The sequence below is a fragment of the Mustelus asterias genome, chromosome 12 (assembly GCF_964213995.1).
Source record: "Mustelus asterias chromosome 12, sMusAst1.hap1.1, whole genome shotgun sequence".
NCBI lineage: Eukaryota > Metazoa > Chordata > Chondrichthyes > Carcharhiniformes > Triakidae > Mustelus > Mustelus asterias.
This window is the reverse complement of record NC_135812.1, coordinates 78,474,899-78,502,490: the sequence shown is the minus strand read 5'-3', so window position 1 is coordinate 78,502,490 and position 27,592 is coordinate 78,474,899. Positions and strand designations below refer to the sequence as shown.

Below are 27,592 nucleotides of genomic sequence, written 5' to 3'. Positions count from 1 at the left end.
CAAAACTGCTTGAGACGGCAAGGTGATGAGAACGAGAGTACAGCATGTGGTTAGGGGAATTAATTTGGAGAGTGAGGGTGAATGAGAAGTCTGTGCCAGAGAGGTCAAAGAGCGAAAGAGGAATTTAGATCAAAATCAATGACATTGCCATTGCACGTAGAGGTTCAGCAAAAAGGGATGGGAAATGATCCTAGCAAGGAAGTTACTATGGTAACAGAAGGTGAAAAGAGCTTTAAATGAGAGGCAGGTAGGTTAAGAGAGAGTGAAGTTTTTAAATTGGCAGAATAATGGGGAATAAATGAAATGGGATTTGAGAACAAGAGCCATCAGCACAGAGAGAAAGATTCTCAACACAAGCTAGGTTTCCATCAGGGCCAGAATGCTAATATACTCCAGTGACAAAGATCAGAATGGTCATGATGAATGACAAGGGAATAGGAGAAGGATGCAGCAGACACATCTTGGAATTTGAGCATGGGACTGCATGGGGAGTTAGCTGGAAGTTAGCATTGAGTGGAGCAGAAAACTGGAAAGAACCTGCAGTTTGGGAATTGCCAGGGGGATGAAAATCAGAAGCAGAAGCTCGAAGACACGTGAGAGAAAGAGAAAGGCCCAGAGCCTCAACAAGTCTTTGCCATCTATTGTGATCAGCAGAGCAACAGTGTCGCGCAGTACCAGTCTGAGACCACTGCCAGGCAGCACATTTGGGGCTCATTCCAGGAGACTGGTGCTAAGTGATACTACTTTTTGTCTAATAGTAGGGAGTGCCTATTTGGACCTCACGACCAGATTCTTTACTTGGTCCTTAAGATCAATGAATATCATAGAATCCAACAGTGCAGAAGGAGGCCATTCAGCCCATCGGGTCTGCACCAGTTCTCTGGCAGAGCATTTTACCCAGGCCCTATCCCTGTAACCCCATGTATTTACCCCGTTAATCCCCCCACACATATTGGGACACTAAGGGGCAATTGAGCATGGCCAATCAACGTAACTGCACATCCTTTGACTGTGGGATGAATATCTAGGTACTGTTAATGGCAATAAGATAATGCAGCTGGCCATCTTCAGTGAGCCACTAACAGCCCCATGAAAATCTTGGAAAGTCCAGAGGTGAGCTCCTAACGAGCTCCTAAATAAGATCAAGCCACCCAATTAACAATGCAGGAAATTTAATTTCTCCACCTGCAGTCCCCTCCCACCCTCCTCTGTCCTTGGGAAAATGATCAGAATCAGGGACAGAGGCAGCAAGCAGGCAACAGCCACTCTTTCTTGCCGTCCCATTTCCGTTCCATGACAGGAACGTTATGGTCAAAGTGAATGGCGCGGAGACACTCCTTCTTATGGAATTGGAACAGCAGGACATTTACTGACAGTGGCAGCACAGTGTATAGCGCTGCTGCCTCACAGCACCAGGGACCCCAGGTTCGATTCCAACCTTGGGTGACTGTGTGGAGTTTGTATGTTTTCCCCGTGTCTGCATGGGTTTCCTCCGGGTGCTCCGGTTTCCTCCCACAGAGCAAAGAAGTGCAGGTTAGATGGATTAGCCATGCTAAATTGCACCTTGGTGTCCCAAGATGTGTAGGTTAGGGGGAATTAGCCTGGGGAAATCATGGAGTTACAGGGATAGGGCGAGGTTTTGGGACTGGGTAAAGATGGGCCAAATGGCCTCCTTCTGCACTGTAGGAATTCTCTGATTCTATGTTCTAATTTGTTGGCAAAATAACAGAGTTCAATGCATCTGCCTTTCAATCTGTGAGCTATTCAGCAATTTGTAGTGAGGAAGAGTTACTGGACAATTTGCCATCAGATTTGTGAAAACGGCAACTCACACTCAGGCCCTGATTTTGCTGGCACGGCCGCCCGAGGCTCGTAAGATCGTGTCCGTGGTCAACGGGGAATGCCGTTCTGCGAGCCTCGCCCACCCCAATTTCGGGACGGCTGTGCTGGTAAAATCAGGGCCACAATCTCTCATGAGTTTCAAGAATATTGCTGCACGTGCACATTATTCGTGGATCGAGCCCGTGAATGGAGTTAACAGCATAAGGACAATTTTAACAAGGAGAGTTATGTTGCTGCAATGTCGGCCAGCCTGACTGGCCCAGTAATGGAATGAGTGGAAGAATGGAGTCTCATTCCTTCAGGTTATAAATTGCTCGGGCTGAAGGAAAAGGGGCACGGCACAAAATGTCCCGTTCCAACAAATCCTGGGCTACTGTGTCTCTCATTCTTATTCCACACACAGGACCTGCAGGTAGGTGACCAGGTTCCCTTATGTGTATAAGTGTGCGTGTATGCGCACGCGTGCATGTGTGTGCATGTATATATGTATGTGCATTTGTATCTGTGTGGTGTGTATGTGCATGTGTATATATGTGGGTACATATGTGCATATGCACCTGTATGTATATGTATATATATATATATATATATATGTGTGTGTGTGTGCATGTTTGTGTATGTACATGTGTGTGCATATATGTCTTTGTGTGTGCATGCAGAACAACCTTGAATTTTGCAACCAGGTAACAAGGAGGGATCACAGAAAACCTCAGAATACAGCAGGGATGTAGTTTCTAATTGGTTACTTAAATATGGAAAGTAATAAAATTGGATGACTTACCCCACCATCAGATCCTCCAAAGGACAGCCCTTTCTTTGCTATACTGTAAATAAAAAGTACGTTTTGAGTCCACAAAATACTCTTAACCACATGAGTGCCGGCTGTATGTGTATATACATATATATATTTGACTTTCTTCAGTTCATTTTGTTCATTCACAAGCAACTGAGTCAACGTTAGCACTTGATACTAGTTAAGGCTCATGTTTCTTTGACAACTCAACAACAAACATACGTAAGTGCTACAATCCATCACATGTCCATAACAAACTTGTAGAAAATACTAACACTAAAAATATTCCCTCACGAAATGGTTCTACTAAACAATAAGAAAAACACAAGATGAGAATAAAAAGACTCTAAAAGTCCAGGGGTGGAAATGAAGGGTTTTGCCACGGAGTTAAGGATTTGGTGTGGAAACTAGTTCCATTGGAATTCACTGCTGTGAAATGGCTTTGCAGGCAGGATGCGCTTATCCTAGCCTGAAGTGATCACATTCCCAAAGTCTGGATTGCAGATCAATGGCATCCGGTTGAGTTGGATGGGAGTTCGGCACTGCCAAAATCCCACTGGTGGACTTTCCCCACACAATTTCAAGGCCTTCGAGAGAGGTCGTAGCGGGTAGCAGTCTTATCCAGATTATGTCATAATTCACAACAGCAGAATCGAAACCCCTTTCAATATTCATTCAAAGCCTGAGATGAGATAACTGTCTGAGATACTGGAAACTTCTCTTTCCAATATCTGGTATGTTTTACATTACTTTAGTTATCTCACCGAATATAGCTCAAGGACAAAATTAAAAGTAATTGGAATTTTGTAGATTTTGGCAGCTGACCCCTCTGGCTTAGCTTGTTCGTAAGTTGGGTAACTGCAATCTCCAAAGACCACTGGCTAATATTTTAATTACTTCCCTTTTATCGGTTACAATTATTTGAATTTACCTAAGTCTTTAGTTGATGTGTAAGTGTAACTGAGGATTTTTTCCCTGGAATATGATTGTAAGAATGAATTGGTCTGTACGAACCATGTAACTCACCATAGTGCGAGGTTAGCACACTGAATTAAAAGTCAGGAAAACTTTAGATTCATACTAATAGATATAGACAGGAGGAGGAAAAATTTGCCTCGGTCAATGGAATTACATTGCTAGATCTATCAAGCGGCCGATACAATGATTTGATTTATTATCACATGTACTGGTATACAGTATTGTTTCTTGCACGCTATACAAAGTATACAATTCATAGAGTACATAGGGGAGAAGGAAAGGAGAGGGTGCATAATGTAGTGTTACAGCCATAACTAGGGTGTAGAGAAAGATCAACTTAAGTGAAGGTAGGTCCATTCAAAAGTCTGAAGGCAGCAGGGAAGAAGCTGTTTTTGAGTAGGTTCGTACTTGACCTCAGACTTTTGTATCTTTTTCCCAATGGAAGAGGTGGAAGAGAGAATGTCTGGGGTGCATGGGGTCCTTGATTATGCTGGCTGCTTTTCCAGGCAGCGGGAAGTGTAGACAGAGTCAACGGATGGGAGGATTGTTTGCGTGATGGGGGGCTACGTCCACAACCCTTTGTAGTTTCTTGTGGTCTTGGTCAGAGCAGGAGCCATGGCAAGCTGTGATACAATCAGAAAGGATGCTTTCTATGGTGCATCTGTAAAAGGTGGTGAAAGTCGTAGCTGACATGCCAAATTTCCTTAGCATCCTGAGAAAGTAGAAGTGTTGGTTGCCGCTCATTCAACACCACTCTCCAAGACAAATCTCTACCCAAAAGTATTTTATAAAAGGTTCTGGAGTTATTGTGAGGCTATTTTATTTCACAAGATCATAGCCTATCCAGATTTTTCATTAAGTAATCATTCAGCAAAGTTTTGAAGACTTTCTTCTTTCAGCTTCTCCCATATTATTAAGGGTCGTTACAATGTTGGTTAATCCTCTTCTCATCACTGCCTGTCAGTCACCCATTCCTCTTTCAATCCCACTGCACTTAAGTCTTTTACGACCACTTCCTTCCATCTAGTCTCAGGCCTTCCTCTTTTCTCTCTCATCTCCATCATTCCATCAGAACATTTCCTCTCTCTTTCTGTCTCTCCGCAACAAATGATTTCAATCTCTTCTCAGCTATTTTCTTCGATGTTACGTGACGATGTGGTGACATAATTACCTCATTTTGTGCTCCGAGAAGATGGCAGTGAATTTTTATGCAGCTAATTGAACTGGAAAGGCCACTTCAGAGACCAATTCAAATTCTACCATGCCATATAGGCTAGGTAGAAGCAACTGGTTTCTCTGCCTAAAGGACATGAGTTAAGTGTTGGGCTTTGTGACCTTCCAACAGTTTCACAGTCAATTTACTGATAGGAACATTTTATTTTATTTAATGGCCTTGCTGAGGTTTGAACTCAAACTCTCTGGATTATTAGTATAGGATTTTATTTTATTTGTTCATGGGATGTGGGCATCGCTGGCTAGGCCAGCATTTATTGCCCATCTCTAATTTCCCTTCGGCTTTTAAGAGTATAGGTCTGGAGTTACATGCAGGCCAGATCAGGTAAGGACAGCAGATTTCCTTCCCAAAAGAACATTAGTGAACCAGATGGGGTTTTACAACAATGGTTTCATGGTCATCATTGGGCTTTTTAATACCAGATTTTTAGTGAATTCAAATTTCTCCATCTGCTATGGTGGGATTTGGACCCGGATCCCTAGACCTTACCTTGTGTCTCTGGGATACTAGTAACATGACTATGGTATCCCAAAAGTCTAAACGAAAGGTCAGAATGTACAAATTCAAAATGGGGATTGAATTCACTGCACTGATTCAATTACTCCCCACCTAATATCAATTCATCCAAGGACTACATCTTTGCTTGACACCCCATATGCAACACCACAGAAGATGGACTAACATACATTTATCAAGATCAGTTACTTGAATGAAGGAGATAGAATAACTGTACAAAATGTGGGGAAGAGTGTATCTTCCACCGAATACAATTGCTCTTAGCTCAGAATTACAGGATCTGTACAAGGAGATCATTCGGCCCATTGAGACTGCACGAGCTCTCTAAAAGAGCATTCTACCTAATCCCACTCCCCTGCCTTATCCCATAACCCTGCACATTCCTTATTTTCAGATAGCAATGCAATCTCCTTTTGAATACCTCGATCAAATGTTTCTCCACCATCCTCTCAGGAAGTTTGTTCCAAGCTCCAACTATCCTCTGGGTGAATTTTTTTCTCACATCATATTTACTCCTTTTGCCAATTATTTTGACTCTGTGCCCTCTAAGTTCTTGATGCTCTCTTGAGAACATAGAAAAGCTACAGCACAAACAGGCCCTTCGGCCCACAAGTTGCGCCGAACATGTCCCTACCTACTAGGCCTACCTATAACCCTCTATCTTACTAACTTCCATGAACTTATCCAAAAGTCTCTTAAAAGACCCTATCGAATCCGCCTCCACCACCACTACCGGCAGCCGATTCCACGCACCCACTACCCTCTGAGTGAAAAGCTTACCCGTAACATCTCCTCTGTACCTACTCCCCAGCGCCCTAAACCTGTGACCTCTTGTGACAACCATTTCAGCCCTGGGTAAAAGCCTCTGAGAATCCACTCTGTCAATACCCCTCAACATCTTATACACCTCTATCAGGTCACCTCTCATCCTTCGCCTCTCCAAGGAGAAAAGACCTAGCTCTCTCAACCTATCCTCATAAGGCATGCCACCTAATCCAGGCAACATCCTTGTAAATCTCTTCTGCACCCTTTCTATGGCTTCCACATCCTTTCTGTAATGAGGCGACCAGAACTGGGCACAGTACTCTAGGTGGGGTCTGACCAGGGTCCTATACAGCTGCAGCATTATCTCCCGATTTCTAAACTCAATTCCTCTATTGATGAAGGCCAGTATTCCATACGCCTTCTTAACCACAGCCTCTACCTGCGACGCTGCTTTGAGCGTCCTATGAACTCGAACCCCAAGATCCTTCTGATCTTCCACACTGCCAAGCGTCTTACCCTTAATATTATATTAAGGGTGTTATAGAGGGAACAATTTCTCACTATTTAACTTGTCCATATTCCTCAGGATCTTAAATACCTCAATCAAGTCTCATTAAAATTGGAAGATTATTTTATAATATAAATTTTTTATTTACTAAAAAATGACAAATTATCAAGCTCTGTGCATTATAAATAAAATTTAAAATACTTATGTCAATTATTAGTCAAACCAGTCAACGATCTAAATATATGGGAAAGGGTGCAGATTTTTTTTCCCCAGACCTCATGTCCACTTACAAAAATATCAACCTCCAAAAGTGGAAAAAGACTTTAAAGAACGGACACAGAGCAATATACAAATGAAGAAAGGTACTGAATAAAGGTCAAGATAGTTGCTTCAAGGTGATGAAGTGAATTCAATTCTATTTATTACTGTCAATCTTACAAAGATGATGAATGTTTTGGCATCACATTCAGTAGCTTAGTTTGACATATGACACACTACAAGGAAATACAATGGGAATACACGGGACATGAAACTATATCCAATATTCCACCGATAGAATACTGAATTATAGCATACTGCACACAAAACTGCATCTTTTGGCAGAAAGTGGCAAAATGAGAAACTGCAACTCTATAGCTCAATGCTGCAAAATGGATTTCCTCGTGGATCTGATGGCATGCTTTCTAATGATGTATCTTGAAGTGTGCAACAGCTCAGCCTTAATCAGGCAGGGACCCAAAGAAATGAACCATACCCAAAGGTGCAACCAAGATAATTGCTTATGTATCAACAGCATTCACATAGAACACATTATCGTTGCCACGTTTGTCACATTTATAAAAGATACAACATCCACTCCTTAAGGATTTTGACCTAGTTGTACTGAAGCTATTAAATTTATTTATTAGTGTCACAAGTAGGCTTACATTAACACCGCAATAAAGTTACTGTGAAAATACCCCAGTCGCCACACTCTGGCGCCTGTTCGGGTACACCGAGGGAGAGAATTTAGCATGGCCAATGCGCCTAACCAGCACATCTTTCAGACTCTGGGAGGAAACCAGAGCACCCGGAGGAAACCCACGCAGACACAGGGAGAATGTGCAGACTCCGCACAGACTGTGACCCAAGCTGGGAATCAAACCCGGGTCCCTGATGCTGTGAGGCAGCAGTGCTGACCACTGTGTCACCGTGCTAGAGTAAGCAGTCAAGATGATAGTTTTGTGACTTCCTGATGATGATTGCTTTGCATACCTGTTACAATCTGTGCCAAACTTACATGCATTGTAAGTAAAGGATTCTGTTGAACCATTAATGTGATGAATAAAAAACCTGCCTTCTCCATGTTTCCTCATCCTGGGATTAAATGTTATGCTCCCGTCAGCAATGGGAATTGTGGCAGGTGGGAGCACTTAATTTGGCAGGAGACAAGAAAATCTGTTTCCCAAAGGCACGATAAAATTAAATTCCCCGCCAACAAGAACTTAGCACGTTCAGTTTTCCGACTGCATACAAGTGGCATCCACCTGGCGAGCTTCATCTCTTCCATGACTTTCAAGCTCAGACGTTGCTTTCTCCTTCTTGGGGACCTTGCATAACTTCACTCGAGTCCCATTAGCAAACACTGCACCAAGGTCGCACAAGGGAGGCAGGCAATGGCTGGAAGGAGGGTAAGGGGACTCGGATAAAAGGGCGGAAAAGGGCTGGGCAGGAGAAGCAGGCTTATGGGGGAGGAAGGGTGGGGAGTGTCCAGGGAAGTGATTGGGTGGGGGAATGGAGGAGGAATGCCCTGGGTCTAATGGGGAGGGAAACAGTGTCCATTCAAGCGAGAGAGCCCAGACTGTCAGGAGAAGAGGGAGTTGAATCCATTGGGAGAAGGGAGAACAGGTGGGAAATTGTCTCAGTGAGTAGGGTCAGTGGTTTCAATGGTGGGGTCCAGTGGGTAGTCAGGGTACTGGTGAACAGGCACATACAGAATGGGAGTGGGATGCGGGAGGGTGGCTGGTCCATGGTGAGAGTTTGGTGGGTGAAGGTCTTATCGGGGGAGTCATGGATGGGGACAAGGCAAGTGGCTCCGATAATTGGAAGAGGCAGGGTCAGTGTAGCCCTGGGGATGGTAATGGGTGTTGGCTCTGAGCAGAGAAAAGACTTATGGAGGTGGATCGTGATAGGGTCCAAGATAACAGGGGAAAGGATTCCAGGGTGTCAAAGGGAAGAGGAATGGTGATATTGGGTGGGTCTACGTTGATGGGGATGATGGTAGGTGGCAGGGGGAGGGCAGTGGTGGTAGAGTGAGTTTGAAAGATGGCGTGAACTATTTTTCCATACTGACCTTAACCACCCAGTTCGTCAGTCAGCGAGATCCCTCAATGAGGGAGGATGGTCTTTTCAAGTGGGTGGAGTTCAAGGTCAGCGCAAATGGTCAACCAAAGGGAGACCCAAAGAATTCTGAGGCAACTGGATGTCGATGATGCTCACTTGTGATCCTCTTTCCATGGTGAAGGCTGCATTGCCACAGGTTTGATCCAGACTTATGGGTCTCATAGCATCAAGGTCCCAGTAAGATATGGAACTGACCATTTGTCATTGGCTGCAGTCGGAGGCTGGGATAAAGGGATGTGAATGTCTCCAAAGGGCACGGCTGGAGGAGGGCAGCCAACTGGCAACTCCAACCCTCCATCCTCCCGGGTGAATGGTTATGGTTGACAAGCAATCATGTGGCTAGTGTTTCTATGCTGCCAAGGCAATGGTCTCTCTATAGAACCTTGAGGGTGGTGGAGACAAGCGGAAAAGTGTCCGTGAGAGGCTTCTTGCACATGGCTCTCATCACCCTGGTCAAAAAGCAATGTCTCCATTCACAGTCATGGATGAACAGGAGGAACAACCATCTCTGATCCTCCAGGATGTGCTGCATCTGGAAGGGGTGGGGTGGGGATGCCATGTTTAAATGGAGGAAAGGTGAAGAACTTGCCTGCTGACTGTGAGATGGAGGGAAATCTGTAAAGTTCATGCTTACATGATGTATCAATTCAATTTGTTCACACATCCACTGCGGTGTTGATGATGCAGCCTGCTGGCCTTGGTAATAGCTCTCGCCCAGATGAGGAGGAGGGTGGTCCAACGCCATTTGGCACAGGGCCAAGAGGAGAAAGGGCCTGAGCTGCAAGAGGCAGTAGGACCTCTAGAAGGTGAAGAGGGTGATGAACGTGGACCATTGATAAGGTGAGCATTGGCCCAATCCTGGGTGTACTGCCAGTGATGTTCTTATCTAGAGATGAGTGAACTACAATGCGAGACACGCTGTTGTCTATCCTTGGATGTGATTGCTCACATCTGCCAGCTTCTACAGTATGAGATACGGCTGCGAGGACTCTGGGGGAGTGGTGTGGAGCTCCTGGCCTGTGATGATTGAATGTCTGTCCGGGCACCCATCGAATATGGCCACAGGACCTTTGACCGCCATGAGTAAACAGCAGGGTGTGTGACTTCCTTCCCATCCTCCCACAAGATTCACGAGCTCCTCACTGATGCATAAATAAATTAGCGGCACAGTGGTTAGCACTGCTGCCTCTCAGCACCAGGGACCTGGGTTTGATTCTGACTTTGGGTCACTGTCTATGTGGAGTTTGCACGTTCTCCCCGTGTGGCTTTCCTCTGGGTGCTCCGGTTTCCTCCCACACTCCAAAGATGTGCAGGTTAGGTGAATTGGCCATGCTAAATCACCCTTTAAGCATCCAAAGATTTATAGGTTAGATAGATTAGCGGGGCGAATACGTGAGGTTACGGAGATAGGGCAGGGGAATGGGCCTGGGTAAGATAATCTGTCAGAGAGTTGACGCAGCCTCAATGGGCCAAATGGCCTCCTTTTGTCAGGATTCTATGATTCTATGAAGAGTGAAAGATTGCATTTATTCATCTGCCCCAGCGAAATCTCACTGACATTCCTGCCTGCTATTCTCCGGAATAGAAAATTCCATCTCAAATTTGTACGGCAACATCCTCTCACACCTCCGCAAGAGGGAAGAGGGATGTGGGATCAAAATCCTATAAAAACCTGAAAACAACCCCCACTGCTGGAATTTCACATCCTTTCCATTCGCAGCAGGTCCTCACACTGCACTGGTATAGAGACTGCCGACTCCCATTCACTCTGCGTAAGTGACTCCTGAAACTGTATTTTTGCCTCTGGCTGAGTCTCAATCCATGAAGTGCAGTCATTCAGTTCCTATGTGCCGGCACTTACTCCACGATTCACAGTGATTAATGCAGCAGGAATCAGCCAGTGGCAGAAACACTATCTTAGAAGCCGTGACATGAATGGAACAAGGGGTCAAAAAAGCAAACTGTCTGCTCTGGTTAGCAACTATACAGAGGAACGATGCTCTGACCATTATCAATCTAAGTGGAAACGCAAGATCAGATCTTCATGTACAGTACGTAGCCGTTACAGCCTAAAAACTGAAATGTGTTCAAGATAAAGGGAGGCGATAAATTTTGATTATTAAAACCATGAAGCAAATATTCCGTAATTAGTCCTTACAATGGTTGAATAGAGTCAATATGGGTTTGAATTAAAAAGCAATTTGAGCAAATGAACTATAAAGAGCCCAGTGTGTTTACAAAATGGGTTTGTTTGGGCTGTTACCCAATTCAAACTTCACAAACTCTGAAATATATGAAACAGTTGGAAAGCCTTGATGTGGGAGCTTTCCTCAGTGTTATGACACAATTTCAAGAACATCCCCAAAAGCCAAGTGTCAGAGCTTGGTCACTGTAATGTTTCCGAAACAAAGTCAACTTATTTAGAAACATGGAATAGAATCATAGAATCCCGACAGTGCAGAAGAAGACCATTCAGCCCATCAAGCCTGCATCGACAACAATTCCACACAGGCTCTATCCCTGTAATGGCTCGTATTTCCGCTGCGAGTCCCTCTAACACTAGGGGTCAATTTAGCATGGCCATCCGTCTAACCTGCACATCTTTGGATTGTGGGAGGAAACCAGAGCACCAGGAGGAAACCCACGCAGACACAGGGAGAATGTGCAAACTCCACACAGTAACCCGAGGCTGGAATTGAAACCGGGTCCTTGGTGCTGTGAGGTAACAGTGCTAGCCACTGCGCTACCGTATCACTCTTAGGTTCAAAAACAAAACACATTTCCTTCACAAAGTGGAGTGCTCTGTTTAAAAGGACAAACTCATTAATAAGCTGTTCATAGAAGAATCCCTACAATGCAGAAGGAGGCCATTCAGCCCATCAAGATTGCACCAAATCTTATCCAAACTTACTCCATGACCCCACGTATTTACCGCGCTAATCCCCTGAACCTTGGAACACTAAGAGGCAATTTAGCATGGCCAATCAACCTAACCCACACATCTTTGGACTGTGGGAGGAAACCGGAGCACCCGGAGAAAACCCACAGACACAGGAAGAGTGTGCAAACTCCACACAGACAGTGACCCAAGGCCGGAACTGAACTCCTGGCGCTGTGAGACAGCAGTGCTAACTGCTGTGCTACCGTGCTGCCCATACGGCATACTCTGATGCCGTTTCAGAACCTGGTGTCACACAGGATGCTCAACGAACAAAAATGACAAACTTGATCAAATCCAGTTCCGAAAGCAGCAAAATGGTCCTGAAAAGATTAGCCCAAATTCACTCATGTAGCACCACTCAGGATATAAGGAAACCCAAATTAATAATTCCAGTCAATCCAAGGAAGCACAACAAGACATCAAAGATTCCGGACCTCATTGGTCAAATTTAGGACAGGGTTCAAGAATGTTTCTTCACTTGGAGAATAATTGACAAACGCTCGGAAAGGTGAAGACTGGCCTCAGTTAAGAAAGAAGTTAAGGAAGTTGTTAGCATTCTGGATAGGATGAAAGCAATGAGGGGCCTCCTTCATCCAGAGGCGCATGATGCAAAATTAATTTTTCAATGCCATTTTCAAGTTTTTTTACAATGCACATTCTGGAAAACCAATCACAAAAAAAGCACGTACTTTATACTTCAGATCCACTCTTTATACCTCCCTCCTCAAATATGCTGAGGGTAATGACAAACAAATGCTATTCAAGGCTGAGATTCAACTCTATTCATTTGATAAAGGGCAAATATTCTATCCTGACAACAAATAAACCACACTGTAAATCCCACAATGTAGGCAAACATAATTCAAATCAGGTCTCATAACTGTGAACATATTTTTGTTCCACTATTTAAGACTTTTAACACAGGCAACCCAAACTGTTTTCAATTGATACCTAATGTCGACAAACTCCTCTGCTGCACGAAGAAATCTTGCTCTGCTGTAGCTTTTGGAAGAGAGTAGGACTATCCTCATACAAAACAACGTAAAAGTCAGAATCGACAGAGGGGCTGTGGGACTTGTGATGTGGCAATTTTATCGTATAGTCATAGAATCCCGACAGTGCAAAAGGAGGCCATTTGGCCCATCGAGTCTGCACCGACTCTCCAACAGAACATCTTACCCAGACCCATCACACCCCCTGCCCTATCCCCGAAATCCCCACACATTTACCCCACTAATCCCCCTAACCTACAAATCTTGAGACACGAAGGGGCAACTCTACCATGGCTAATCCACTTAACCAGCACATTTTTAGGACTGCGAGAGGAAACTGGAGCACCCGAAAGACACCCACGCAGATACGGGGAGAACGTGCAAACTCCACACAGACGCCCAAGGACAGACACCCAAGGGTCCATGGGACTGTGAGGCAGCAGTGCTAACCACTGTGCCACTGAAAAACCCGTTAAAGCCCAAATATAAAGAAAGAAATACAGCCATTAGCACTGCTGGAATGCACTCTTCTGATGGCCTGTAGTCCCAAGGGCCCAGTGAAAACATTAGTTACATTTGTTCAACCTTTGGATGACGTGTTCATATTGCTTCTATTTTATGAATGCATAACTGGATTTTTATTTTTTTTATTTTTCATGGGACATGGGTGTCGCTGGCTGCCAGCATTTATTGTCCATCCTTAGTTGCCCGAGGGTAGTTGAGAATCAAATTACATTGCTGTGGGTCTGGAGACACAGGTAGGCCAGACCAGGTGAGGACGGCAGATTTTCTTCCCTAAAGGGCATGAGTGAATCAGAGGAGTCTTTCCGACAATCGACAATGGTTTCATGGTCATCCGTAGATTCTTAATTCCAGATTTTCTTTATTGAATTCAAATTCCACCATCTGCCGTAGCGGGATTCGAACCCGGGTCCCCAAAACATTAGCTGAGTTTCTGGATTAATCGTCTGGCGATAATACCATTAGGCCATCACCTTCCAGACTTTTCACTGGCCCTTAAAGGCAGAGTGGTTAAGTGAGGATGTGTGCTCATCCTTCATTGTACTCAAATAACAAAAGGTAAAAGGCACAATAAGTACCTACAACTGTTGCTCATGTTCATGTACCTGATATTGGCAGAGATTTGGGAATATATAATAATCCTATCATTAAGTAAGGGACAATGAGTCTGATGGAGAGACTTGGTAAAATAAATTTAGAACAAAGCCTAATTCCAGTACTTTTCAAATTCACAATGTTGGATCTCCATTAGGCAGTCCCCATTAAGAGGATAGCGTGCTGAACAAGGGAACTAATACTGAATCAGGGATGGGAACTCACCCAGGGTGCAGCGGAGGCAGAATAAATAAACAGATTCAAGAAAGATTAGATATGTTTCTGCTGAAAAGTGGGATGAAGGGCTATGGGAAGTAGCAGGAAAGTGGAGTTGAGACCAGGATAAGAGTAGCCACGATCATCTAATAAATGGAGTGGGTTCAAAGGGCTGAATTGCCTACACCCGCTCCTAGTTACTATGTTCCTAAAATTAACATAAGCAAAATAAAGTTATTGAAGAAAATACCGGCACTAAAGGGTGAGACATCCCCTTATTGTTCGGTTTCTATCCCTGGGTCTTAAAGAAAGGAGAGTAGGAAATTACAAATGTCTTAACTGTAATCTTCCAAAGCGCTCTTGCTTGGGGAACTGCTACTTTAGATCGGATAATTGCACAATTGCGTGCAGCACTGCGCTATTTAAAAAAGATGTGAGAAGGAAATGAGGGAATTATAGACCAGTTGTTCATCTGTTGTCAGAAAATTGCTGAAGTTTACAATTAAGGATAGAGTGATTCAAGACCTTAGATTTTTTCAGTTGGTCAGAGGGAGCCAGAACAGATCTGTAATGCCTGATGAACATGCTTCAAATGTTTTGAAGAGGTGGTTAAAGCAGTGGGCAGGGAATTGTTTAGGTTATTAACTATAAGAACCTCCAGAAGATATGTTATAAAAGTTCCTCAAAAGAGTGTTCCAAGGAGGAGGGGGATTCATTCTAACAAGCCTGATTCCTCCTCTAACTTCCCGTTTTAAACAAAAAGGTGTTTTTCATTATTGATTTGCCCCTTTTTATAAGCGGCGGCACATTTTCCACAACTCTTCAGCTTGGAGTGATCTGATCCTCTATTAAGCTAAAATAAGAGGGTTATTTCACACACACACAAAAGACAGAATTTTCCCATTCCACCCACCACGGGAATCGGAGCGGGCGGGACACGGACCATGCAAAGTTCCGTTGACCTCGGGCGGAATTTTCCAGCCTTGCCGTGAGCACAGCTGGAAAATCCCACCCAAAATGTGGGAAGGGATTCCGCAATGTCCGCCCTTTATGCACTCAGAGGGTAAGGGAATGAAAGCGGTAAAGGGGCAAGGGCACAATAAAAATAAGAGTTATGGTTTCATGTGAGTCCAGAGCCCAGAATCAAATGCTCAGTGGCTTATTCCCCAGTTATTAGTAGGCTGAAACTGTTACAAGGTTGTTTGAGAAGTGAGGACGCTATGATGGAAGAGGGCACACAGAGATGAACAATCTCATAGGTACCGATACAAGAGTTCCAATGTTCCAATAATACAGTGTTGGTGGCAGCCAGACAATTTACTTGGATGGAACTATTTCCGCTGCTACCTGTTGGGTGGTAAAATGGTAGACTGCCTGGGTTCAGTTCCACACAGCAATATTACAGGCTTTAGCAGCTTGGGGGAGGTCATGTGACATACCTCACTCATCTCCTGGATGTTGGATAAAAGATATATTTTTGCAGGTATGGAATTTTGAGCGGTTTAACCGAGGAGTCCATGTCTCTTTTGCCCCTGCAAACACACAGTCCCCGTTGTCAGATCTCTGCCTTAGAAATGTAAAGGGCGTCGGTGTATTTCTTTGGAATTTTAATTTTCTGCAGCCGCAGGGGGCATTTGTGCCTCTTAAAGGGTAACGGGGTCCCTCCAGGTTTCTGAAGGTTAGAAATCCCTCTGGTACGAGTCACGGTTTGTCAAGTATGCCATTTTGAAATTTGTACATCTTAAAATTAGAATAATAATTTGATAAAGTAGCCTGGTTGATATATACAGTTGCCCGAGGCTGGAATCGTACCCCGGTCCCTGGTGCAGTGAGGCAGCAGTGCCAGTGGTTAGCACTGCTGCCTCACTGCGCCAGGGACCAGGGTACAATTCCTGCCTTGGGTAACTGTCTGTGTGGAGTTTGCACGTTCTCCTCCGGGTGCCCTGGTTTTCTCCCACAGTCCAAAGATGTGCAGGTTAGGTGGATTGGCTAGGGTAAAATTGCCCCTTATTGTGACAAGATGTGTAGGTTAGGTGGATTAGCTCTGGGGAATGTGTGGGGTTACGGGGATAAGGCGGAGAGAGGGCCTGGGTAAGATACTCTGTCAGAGAGCCAGTGCAGACTCGATGGGCCAAATGGTCTCCTTTTGCACTGTAGGGGTTCTATTCTATGATTTCATATTTTCCTTCCTGTCTCCTGGACATGACAAGAGGCTGTTAGCTAAAGTCGAAGTTCATGGAAGTCAAGGCAAGTTACTGACCTAGATAGGAAACTGGGCAGAAGAAGACAGTGAGGAGGGATAATGTGAAGATGCTAAAATTGGCACAAAGTGACCAGTGGTCTCCTGCAAGCATGTGTCGCGGCCTCAACTATTCATCGTATTTATTCATAACTTAGGTGATGGGATAGAAAGCCATATATCCAGGTTTATCAATGACACTAAAATATGCTTCACTGATGGCAGCATATATGGAAGCACAAAGAAACACCAATAGGTTGAATGAGTCGACAAAACCGCAGCAAATGAATTTCAATGCAGAAAATGCAATGTCATCCACTTAGGACCTAAAAGGTACAGAACAGGGCACTTTTTAAATAGTTAAAAATGAGAAACTGTGGCGGCCCAAAGAGACTTATAATCATAGAATCCCTACAGCACAGAAGGAGGCCATTCAGCCCTTCGAGTCTGCACAGACCACACTCCCACCCAGGCTCTATTCCCATAACCCCGCACATTGACCCTGCTAGTCTCCCTGATAGTAGGGTCAATTCAGCATGACCAATCACCCTAACCCACACATCTTTGGACTGTGGGAGGAAACCGGAGCACCCAGAAGAAACCCACACAGACACAGGGAGAAAGTGCCAACTCCACACAGACAGTGACCCGAGGCCGGAATTGAACCTGTGTCCCTGGCGCTGTGAGGCAGCAGTGCTAACCACTGTGCTACCGTGCCGCCCCACAGGTCCAGGCACAAAAATCTTTGAAATATCATGACAAACGATGGAAAATAATAAAAAAGCCTGGAACGCTGGCCTTTATATCGAGAAGACTAGAAAACAACTGGGTAAAAGCTTTGCTACAGCTACCCAAAATCCTGGTTAGGCCACACCTGAGGTACTGTGAGCAGTTCTGAACACCACCCTTCAGGAAGAATTTTTTGACCTTGGATGGACTGAAGGCATGGATTTCCCAGAATGATAACTTAACTCTTGGAATCCAGGTATGATGAGAGGTTACAGAAGCCAGTGATAAAAACAAAATACTGCGGATGTTGGAATCTGAAACAAAAACAGAAAGTGCTGGATAAACTCAGCAGGTCCGACAACATTTGTGGAGAGAGAGTAGAGCCAATGTTTCGAGTCTGGATGACCCTTGAGATTAGTAAGTGGTGATTTGACTGATGTTTTAAATATAATGAGGGGAGCTGACAAGGTAGTTTGAGGGGAAGTATTTCTGCAGGTTGAGAAGTTGAGGACTCAGGGATCTAAATTATGAGGTAAACCTTTCAGGAGTGAAGTTGGAAAACACTTTTACACAGAAAGATAGTTGAAACTGATGCTCAGTTAGTTAGTTTAAAATCTGCGACGGATGGACTTTGTTAATCGAAGGTGTTAAGGGATACTGGAAAAGGTGGGTACAGTGAATGAGGTCACAAATCACCCATAATTTCACTGAATGATGGAAGACATTCAAGGAGCTAAATGGCTGACTCCTGCTCCTATGTCAGCCATCCATGTATAAATCTCCGACATTTCTTACCTTCATATCCCTCCCGGTGGCACGGTGGTTAGCACTGCTGCCTCACAGCACCAGGGATCCGGGTTCGATTCCGGCCTCGGGTGATTGTCTGTGTGGAGTTTGCACATTCTCCCCGTGTCTGTGTGGGTTTCCTCCCACACTCCAAAGATGTGTAGGTTAGGTGGATTGGCTGTGCTAAATTGTCTCTTAGTGTCAGGGGGATCAGCGGGGTAAATGTGTGGGGCTATGGGAATAGGGCCTGGGTGGGTTTATTATCGGTGCAGGCTCGATGGGCCAAAAGTGCCTCGTAAGGATTCGATGATTCTTTTTTGCCTCCTTTAAAGTTACTTACAAATTTCCCTCTGTTTATTCAGTACTCTACACACTTCACCAATTTTACAACCTTAAATTTGACCGATTATTTTTCAGTGATTTTTAAAATTGAAATCCATTACCGTAACATCCTCTCTGCCTCTTCTCGATTCACCAATGTATCTTTCACTGCCCTTCCGCACTTTGTTGGAGTACAACCTGTGAAAAAATAAAATGGCACGCACTCAAAACAGAAAGTCTCAAATCAAAACGGTTTAAGTGGCAGATTGTCAGGGATTAGCCATTTTCTCAGTTTTGTAATTGAATTACAACAGAAATTCTCAACTGCTGGCACTGCTACTCATTGCAACAAGATACGCCAGTGCTAACTGATTAATTCGGAGGGATTTGTCATTGACGTTGAAGCATCACTGCTTTCATACCCGTTACCATCTCACAAAGGAAATAACTGAGATTGGAGTTAGTCATCAACCAGTTCCATCAGGTGCAAAGTATGACTGATCACGCCTGACACCATGAGTGGCACAGTGGTTAGCACTGCGGCCTCACAGCGCCAGGGACCCTGGTTCAATTCCAGCCTCGGGTCACTGTCTGTGTGGTGTCTGCATGTTCTCCCTGTGTCTGCGTGGGTTTCCTCCGGGTGCTCCAGTTTCTTCCCACAGTCCAAAGATGTGCAGGTTAGGTTGATAGGCCATGCTCAATTGCCGCTTAGTGTCAGGTGAACTAGCAGGTGATCCCGGATAGGGCCTGGGTGGGATTGTGGTCGGTATAGACTTGATGGGCCAAATGGCCTCCTTTTGCACTGTCAGGATTCTAGGAATCTACATTCTAAACTCCAACCAATCAATTATTAGTTGCACATTAACTTAAGGTAGAAATGTTTAGAAGATGAACAGTTGGTGTCTGAGAGGGGTTTGTGTCCTTAATGTCCAAATAAAGCTTTGAAATACTATTTACCATCCTCAAAAAAATGTCCTTGGGAAAGGTTAGCTGTTGTCTAATGTTACAATTTACATTTTCCAAGCTTCCTTGTGAAAAGGAAGTACTTTCCTTCACTAGCTGGGCGGCAAGGTGGCACAGTGGTTAGCACTGCTGCCTCTCAGTGCCAGGGACATGGGTTCGATTCCCAGCTTGGGTCATTGTCTGTGTGGAATCTGCATGTTCTCCCCGTGTCTGCGTGGGTTTCCTCCGGGTGCTCCGGTTTCCTCCCACAGTCCAAAAGACATGCTGGTTGGGTGCATTGGCCTTGCTAAATTCTCCCTCAGTGCATCTGAACTAGTGTCAGAGTGTGGCGACTAGGGGAGTTTCACAGTAACTTCATTGCAGTGTTAATGTAAGCCTACTTGTGACACTAATAAATAAACTTTAAACTGCAGCAATTTGGGCATGTCCTGTGGTTCTGAAGGCACTACATAAACTCAAGTTTCCTTTTCCTTTCCCTATGCTCCCTATTGAATCAGGTTCGATCTCCCCTCTTTATGGTGATGGGAGATGAAGGCATGTTTTTCAAAGGTTACATATTGGGGAGATGACCAAAACTGCTGGTGACATTTGTGGCTCACAACACCTGATAAACGCCCAGGTTTAGACTGCTAGAGCGAAGCTTAATCTATCCAATTAGCCTGGCTGTAACACTGCATTAGAGGTAGCCTCAATATGAAGATGAGACTTTATTTCCACAAGGATTAGGCAGCAATCATTCGTACTAACGCAATTGGAGGGCTACATGTCAGTAACAGGTAGGATGTGAGAACAAGGTCAGATAATTTACTCCCTCTTCTTGGTTCCTTCACCACCTAATTCAGGGACCACATCCAACAACTATACCATTAACTAATAGGGTATAATTCCTCTGATGAGAAACTATTGCATGCTGCCATTTCTTGATAACTAGGGGTCAAACAAAACAGAATTATCAAAATAATGTGCATTTGTTGGTCACAGTTTCTGCAATTCCATGAGCAGGTCATTAGTTGCATTCGGAAGCAGCTATTCTCCCGCAATCCATAATGGGTGGCATGGCGCTATATGTATGCTTGCTTTTCCAATTTCCTGTGTCGGGGCGGCACAGTGGTTAGCCTCGCAGCGCCAGGGACTAGGGTTCGATCCCCGGCTTGGGTCACTGTCTGTGTGGAGTTTGCACATTCTCCCCTGTGTCTGCGTGGGTTTCCTCCGGGTGCTCCGGTTTCCTCCCACAGTCCAAAAGACGTGCTGGTTAGATGCATTGACCATGCTAAATTCTCCCTCAGTGTACGCGAACAGGCGCCGGAATGTGGCGACTTGGGGATTTTCACAGTAACTTCATTGCAGCGTTAATGTAAGCCTACTTGTGCCACTAATAAAAATAAACTCAAATGGAAAATGGGCCTTTTGCTTCGTCTGGAAAAGAAATCCACAAATATACAAATAACCTGAGAGAGAAAGCTACAGTTGGAAGTTCATTATCTGAGCTGCCCCGGTGGAATGGATTAGTGACATTTACTCCACTGTTGTATAAATTACATTTGTAAGGGTACCAAGGATCTCGAAAAGTATGCTGCAAATAGTGAGCTTCGTGATTCCTTTAATTGCAAGCCACTTAAGCTACATTTTCTGAAAAAAATCGATGTTTCATCCTTAAAGGCCAGTTGATGCAGTAATTGCTTTCACTGCCTTGCCCTTCTGTCCTGTCAAATTACTTTGAGTGTTGATCAACCAGTTCTCGCCTTTTTTTTAAACCGCAGCGCTCAGCAACTACACATTAATCCCAGCTGCTGCTGCGATACATTTTCCAACTGGGGACTTGCTGTTCCTTTGTGAGCCTAAACTCCGTGAACTTGAACAAATGTCGTTTTCTGGGTTCCAAAAACATGCAAATAACACAATGGTCCCCACTTACAAAGGATGAGGGAATGAAGGTCTGCACTGGTGGAATGAAATAAAAGACAAGTACAGTGAACCATCGTGAAGAATAAGGAACAGAAACCAGGAATTCAATGAAGCAGAATTCTCAAATTTGCCACCTGCAATGAAATCACAGGCATGTGCATAAAGAACTCTTTTACAATGTCACGATTAATAACCAATAATAGAATATTGAAGAAGATATAAATTTGCTTATTTATTGGTTAATACCGGTGACTGTCATTCAATTTTTTGCTTAATATTTTTTGCAATAATTTTGCATAAGGGCAGCACAGTGGCACAGTAATTAGCACTGCTGCCTCACAGGGCCAGGAACCCAGGTTCAATTCCAGCCTCGGGTCACTGTCTTTGTGGAGTTTGCGCATTCTCCCCGTGTTTTTGTGAGTTTTCTCCGGGTGCTCCAGTTTCCTCCCACAGTCCAAAAGACAAGCTGGTTAGGGGCATTGGCCATGCTAAATTCTTCCTCAGTGTAATTGAGTTTGGTGACTAGATGATTTTCACAGTGACTTCATTGCAGTGTTCATGTAAGCCTACTTGTGATAATAATAAATAAACGTATAAACATGTCCACAATCAAATAACTTAAATGCCAAGTTTAAATCTCTTCAGTCTCTTGTACTATCTGTCAAAGTCCATGATATATTCCTCCATGGACTGAGCATCCATTTTCCTAAATCTATCAAAGGCTTACTAAGCTTCATATACTTCCAATATGCTATCGTTTTTGGAGAATTTATACAAAGACTGGAACAGAAGGTCCAATCCCTCTTCACTATCCAAATCATTCATATCCACTCTGTAAATACTCTATCCCTAATCTTACTGTTTTTAGGAAATGCCAACTTCTGCATCTCAATCTGAAGTTGAAAAATCAAAATTTCCACTCCCTCCTAACTCAATCATATTTCCCCCTCCTTGGAGGCTCAATTTAAAAAAAAAGTGTGTGAAACAGGAGATATTTCAACATAAGACACTAGGGGGTGGATTTTCCCATTCCGCCACCATGGGAATCGTAGCAAGCGAGGGGCGGACCATGGAAAGGTCCGTTGACCTTGGGCGGGATTTTCTGGTTTCGGGGCAAGCACGGGCAGAAAGTCCTACCTATGGTGAATGAAAGTATATTAATAAACTTGCAGGAAACTTGTAACTGTGCTCCCTTGCATCTGCTGCCCTTGTCCTTCTAAATGATAGAGCTCGGAGGTTTGTGAGGTACCAAACAAGTCGAAGTAGCCTTGGTGAGTTGCTGCTTCTTTTAGATGGTAAACTGCTCCCATTCTGTGTCAATAGTGGAAGGAGTGAATGTTTAAGTTTATTAATGGAGTGCCAATCAAGTGAGCTGTGTTGTCCTGGATGTTGACAAGCTTCTTATGGCTTGCACCTGATTTAAGAAACAGCCAAGGGCAGAACATAAGGTTCATAACGTCACGAAAATGCGTCTTTATTTTTGCAAAATTATTTTTCCCAAAACTTTCAACTGACTGACATGGCGGCACGGTGGCACAGTGGTTAGCACAGCTGCCTCACAGCGCTAGGGGCCCGGGTCACTGTCTGTGTGGAATTTGCACATTCTCCCCATGTCTGCATGGGTTTCCTCCGGTTTCTCCCCACAGTCCAAAATGTTGATAGGCCATGCTAAATTGCCCCTTAATGTCAGGGGGATTAGCAAGGTAATACAGGGTTAAGGGGATAAGGCCTGGGTAGGATTGCTGTCGGTGCAGGCTCGATGGGCCGAATGGCCTCCTTCTGCACTGTAGGGATTCTATAGATTCTCATGGACTGGAAATTCAGTATTTTAAGAAATTAAGACAGCAAACCGCTTTACAATCCGAGGCCACCTTCCAAGGTGAAGCTTGGAAAAATAAACAAGAACCCCCACCAAAAGATAGTGTAAAGAGGGGGACGTTTCAAAGCAAATGCACAGACATCAAAACCCAAGATTCTAACTAAGGAAGAAATTAATAATGCAAAATGCTGAATATTAAGAACTCTTTTTTCCCCAAGTTTTCCCAAGCCTGACACGGAGAGAAGTCATCAAAGTCATCTGAATCAAACAGATCAGCAAGGAATTTCTCCCTCTCTCTGGTTAAGGAAAGCCCCATCTCTACTGAATAAAAATCCAACCCAAGAGACAGTGATTGTCCATCAGAAAAAATCTCGGGAGAAACCCATCGATTTCCGGGAGATGGATACACAGTTTAAAGGAAGGAAATTATCTCCAGCAAAGTGCAGTTACCTGGACTCCAGGATTTGAAAGGAAACCAGCTAACTTCAAGCAGCCACAAAGTTCAACAATCTACACCTTAAGGGCAAGCAAAGGACTTAACTACATATTGTTTCAACTTTCATTTGGACTCTAACTTTTCTTACTTTGGCTATTTGTGTGCATACGTCATCACTTTCTTTATTATTTTTCCTCAGGTTTAGTAGCTAATAAACATGATCTTTTTGACTCCAAACCCAGTTGGATTGGCTCCTGCACAAAATTCATCTGGATTGGGAAAGACAGCTACGGTGGCACAGTGGTCAGTACTGCTGCCTCACAACTGGGTTTAATTCCGGCCTTGGCTCAGTGTCTGTTTGGAGTTTGCACATTCTCCCCATGTCTGTGTGGGTTTTCTCCAGATGCTCCGGTTTCCTCCCACGCTCCAAAAGGTGCTTGATTGGTCATGATAAATTGCCCCTCAGTGTCAGGGGGATTAGGAGGGTAAATATGTGGCGTTACAGGGATAGGATCTGGGTGGGGTTGTTGTCAGTGCAGGCTCGATGGGCCAAATGGCCTCCTTCTGCACTGTAGATTCAATGATTCTATGATCCATAACTGAGGAGACCGAATAAAGGGGAGCCAGTTCATCATTCCTCACCTATTTGCAAATTAACCATAGGTACAGGAAGATAATATATACACAGAGTCAAGGACTGTGCCAACAGCTTAATGGACATAGTTGTGGAACCTGAACCAGGAAAAAAAATATTACTTAATAAAAATGGTATTTGCTTCATTCATTCAATACAAATCATCGACTCTGATACTAATCCTATTGTTATAAAACACTGAATCCACTGATTCACATGTGAGGAATGCCACACAAGATTTCTTAATAAAATTCATTGTAAAATCTAGATTAGTACAGAAATTGCAAAATATTTATTACTTCCCTTACTTAAGGAAATAGATAAACACCTACTATAAATGTATGGATGCTTTTTTATTCACTAGCTCATCAATTGGCCCACCTTACTTTGGCAGCAAAGAAGGAAAATATGCTCTGGCATTACAACATACAGTAAGAAGTTTAACAACACCAGGTTAAAGTCCAACAGGTTTATTTGGTAGCAAAAGCCACACAAGCTTTCGGAGCTCTTAGCCGCTAAGAGCTCCGAAAGCTTGTGTGGCTTTTGCTACCAAATAAACCTGTTGGACTTTAACCTGGTGTTGTTAAACTTCTTACTGTGTTTACCCCAGTCTAACGCCGGCATCTCCACATCATTACAACATACTCCTGAGACACAGAACTGTTCCAGTAGCCCGAGAAAATCTGAAGCTGGGCTTTCTATTTGCTTTCCTGCACACGCTGCCCATATTATTTCACTGTCAAGATAAAACACTCTCAGAAGGGAGTGAAGTTCATCTACGAAAGTCAACTGCAATGGAGGAAACTAAAACGTGTCTCGAGTAAAAAAAGAGGGCGCAAAGATGTAAAATTCCAACAGTGTTTCCTTTTGGATGAGACCAAGGTGGTCTGTTTGGATCGTTCAGGATCCCAGTGCACTATTCTTAGAAAGCCAGGGTGTTGAACTCATTGGGCGGAATTTTTGCCCTGAAACTGGAAAATCCTGCCCGAGGTCAACGGACCTTTCCAGGATCCGCCCCCCTCACCCGCTCCAATTCCCATGGCGGTAAAACTCCCCCCCCCCCCCCCCCCCTCCATTGTTCCTACTGAATTACTGAAGATAACGTTAGCATGTTTCTCTTCATCACAACAGTCACTGCACTTCAACATACCTTGAGTGAAACACTTTGCACTTTCATGTGAAGAAAGAAACAGGTGATTTTCTAATCAATAAGCTATCTTGGCCATGTAATTGAGAAGGAGGGGATCCACAAGGAACCTCAGAAAATGACGGCCATTTTAGATGGGCCTAGACCATGGAATATATCCCAACTGACATCTTTTCTTGGACTCATCAATTACTTTGGAAAATTTACTCCAAATCTTGCGACCATAATAAAACCCCTCCATATGTGCGAACCAACAATGAACTTGGATAAAAGACTGCAAAAAGGCATTGAGATATTTCAATAATAATAAGGCACCAGATGTATGCAAGTGCATTGACAAACATAAATAATGATTCCTGGAACAGGTCACCAGTCTGCCACCAGGAGCTTATAGCATGAGGGACATAAGACCATAACACACACACACCAACACACACACACAAGTAAGGGGTAATGTACCATGTCCAATCCACCTAACCTGCATGTCTTCATGGGAGGAAACCAAAGCACCCAGAGGAAAACGACGCGGAGGCGGAGAGAACATGCAAACTCCACACAGTCACCCAGGCTGGAATTGAACCCTGGCGCTGTGAGGCAACAGTGCTAACCACTGCGCCACCGTGCCGCCCCTATTCTCTCTTTTCAACAGGAAGAGTTCTCCACAACTATCAAAGATGACCAGAACAGTGATTGAACAAACACAGTAGGTCCCCCCCTTCAAACCCTCAACATTTTAAATTGGATCACGAATGCTGCAGGTACAGGGATTGTCTAACGAGCTCACTATCAAGACAAAAGGACCATTATCAAATCCATCCTGGTCTCCAGATTAGAGAACCAGCGCTCCACAACAAGCCATGATTCAATTTCTTAATTAATGTTTTAATTTCCCTCAGGGTGAGATTCATAAATTCTAATTAATTGCTGTACATAATTAAAGGGGAACAGACTGAACATTGGATTGGCATGGCATTTCTGAAAAAAAACTTAAATAAGGTTAGATTGTTTTGATTCACAGAGTGCAATTTTACAAAATGTCAAGTGCTTTTGCCAAATAATTAAGGGGACAAAGACAAAAAGAAGTCACTTCAGGTGGCTATTTTTACTTGCATCTATGTCGCCAAGATAATGTTTTCCAGTTAACACTACATTCTGCGCTCTCTTCTTTCCTTCTCTATGAACGGTATGCTTTGTCTGTATAACACGCAAGAAATAATGCTTTTCACTGTATACTAATACATGTGACAATAATAAATCAAATCAAAATCAAATCAGTTGGTGGGGCTCGCTAAACCTGCCAAGAAAAGTTCCGTTCCAAATTGTCAAACAACACCCAATCTCCTCTGTTCTTAACATACCATAAAAATTTTGATTTTGCTTTCTGGGCTTTGGCTGTCTTCAGTGAGAACAAGTTACGAAAGTAATAACATCAATTGTTTAACTGTAGTTACTTCAGGCATATGGCAGAATATCACCGGCTTGGAAACAACAGGAACTTTTTTTATATTCATTCATGGGATATGTGTCCGTCCAAACAGCTTTGATATAACTGTGTGATTTGCTGGACCATTTTTACGGCGATTAAAAATTACACACATTGCTTTGAATCTGGAGTCGTTTTACAGAACAGTCTGGGTAAGGACAGCAAATTCCCCTCCTTGGAGGACATTAGCGAACCAGTTACTTTTTAATGACAATCTGGAGGTTGCAGTACCCTGATTCCTGACATTAGCTTTTTACTTAGGATTTATTAAATTAACTGAATTTAAGTTCTCCAATTCCCATGGTGGGATTTGAACTCGTATCATTATTAGTGCAGGCCCCTGGATTGCTAATCTGGCAACATCATCCCTCTGTTACTGCACCCGTTTTAAACAGACCATCATTCCTGAGGGAAAATTTCCCAAATGTCTCTGATGATGTCACCTCGTGTGACACATTACACATTAGAGATGCACTGGTTTACCGTTGGTTTGCATTGGTTGCCAACTGACTCAAGAACAGCTTCTTCCCTGCTGCCATCAGACTTTTGAATGGGCCTACCTCGCATTAAGTTGATCTTTCTCTGCACCCTAGCTATGACTGTAACACTACAACTGCACTCTCTCCTTTCCTTCTCTATGAACAGTATGCTTTGTCTGTATAGCGCGCAAGAAACAATACTTTTCACTGTACACTAATACATGTGACAATAAGAAATCAAATCAAGTTTACAACACATAACATCCCTCCCCCTTTACTCCAGTAGTACGACAACTAACATTAACTTTAACTCTTACTCTCTATGAACAATAATTTTACCAAGTATCATTATGTACAGTTTTTATACA

At 43.8% G+C, this 27,592-nt stretch overlaps 1 protein-coding gene across 2 annotated transcripts in view; it reads right to left on the bottom strand.

Annotated features, from left to right (window-relative positions):
* ogfod3 (2-oxoglutarate and iron dependent oxygenase domain containing 3) overlaps positions 1 to 27,592 on the bottom strand; it is a 160,526-nt gene that overhangs the window by 85,607 nt on the left and 47,327 nt on the right. For both annotated transcript variants that reach the window (XR_013499159.1, XM_078225483.1), the window contains exons 3-4: positions 18,481 to 18,556; positions 2,624 to 2,666 (exon numbers count right to left, since the gene is read on the bottom strand). Coding sequence is in view for 1 of the 2 variants with exons in the window: in XM_078225483.1 (XP_078081609.1) it covers positions 2,624 to 2,666; positions 18,481 to 18,556 (119 nt within the window). In the remaining variant the exon portion in view is untranslated. The remainder of the gene's footprint in view (positions 1 to 2,623; positions 2,667 to 18,480; positions 18,557 to 27,592) is intronic.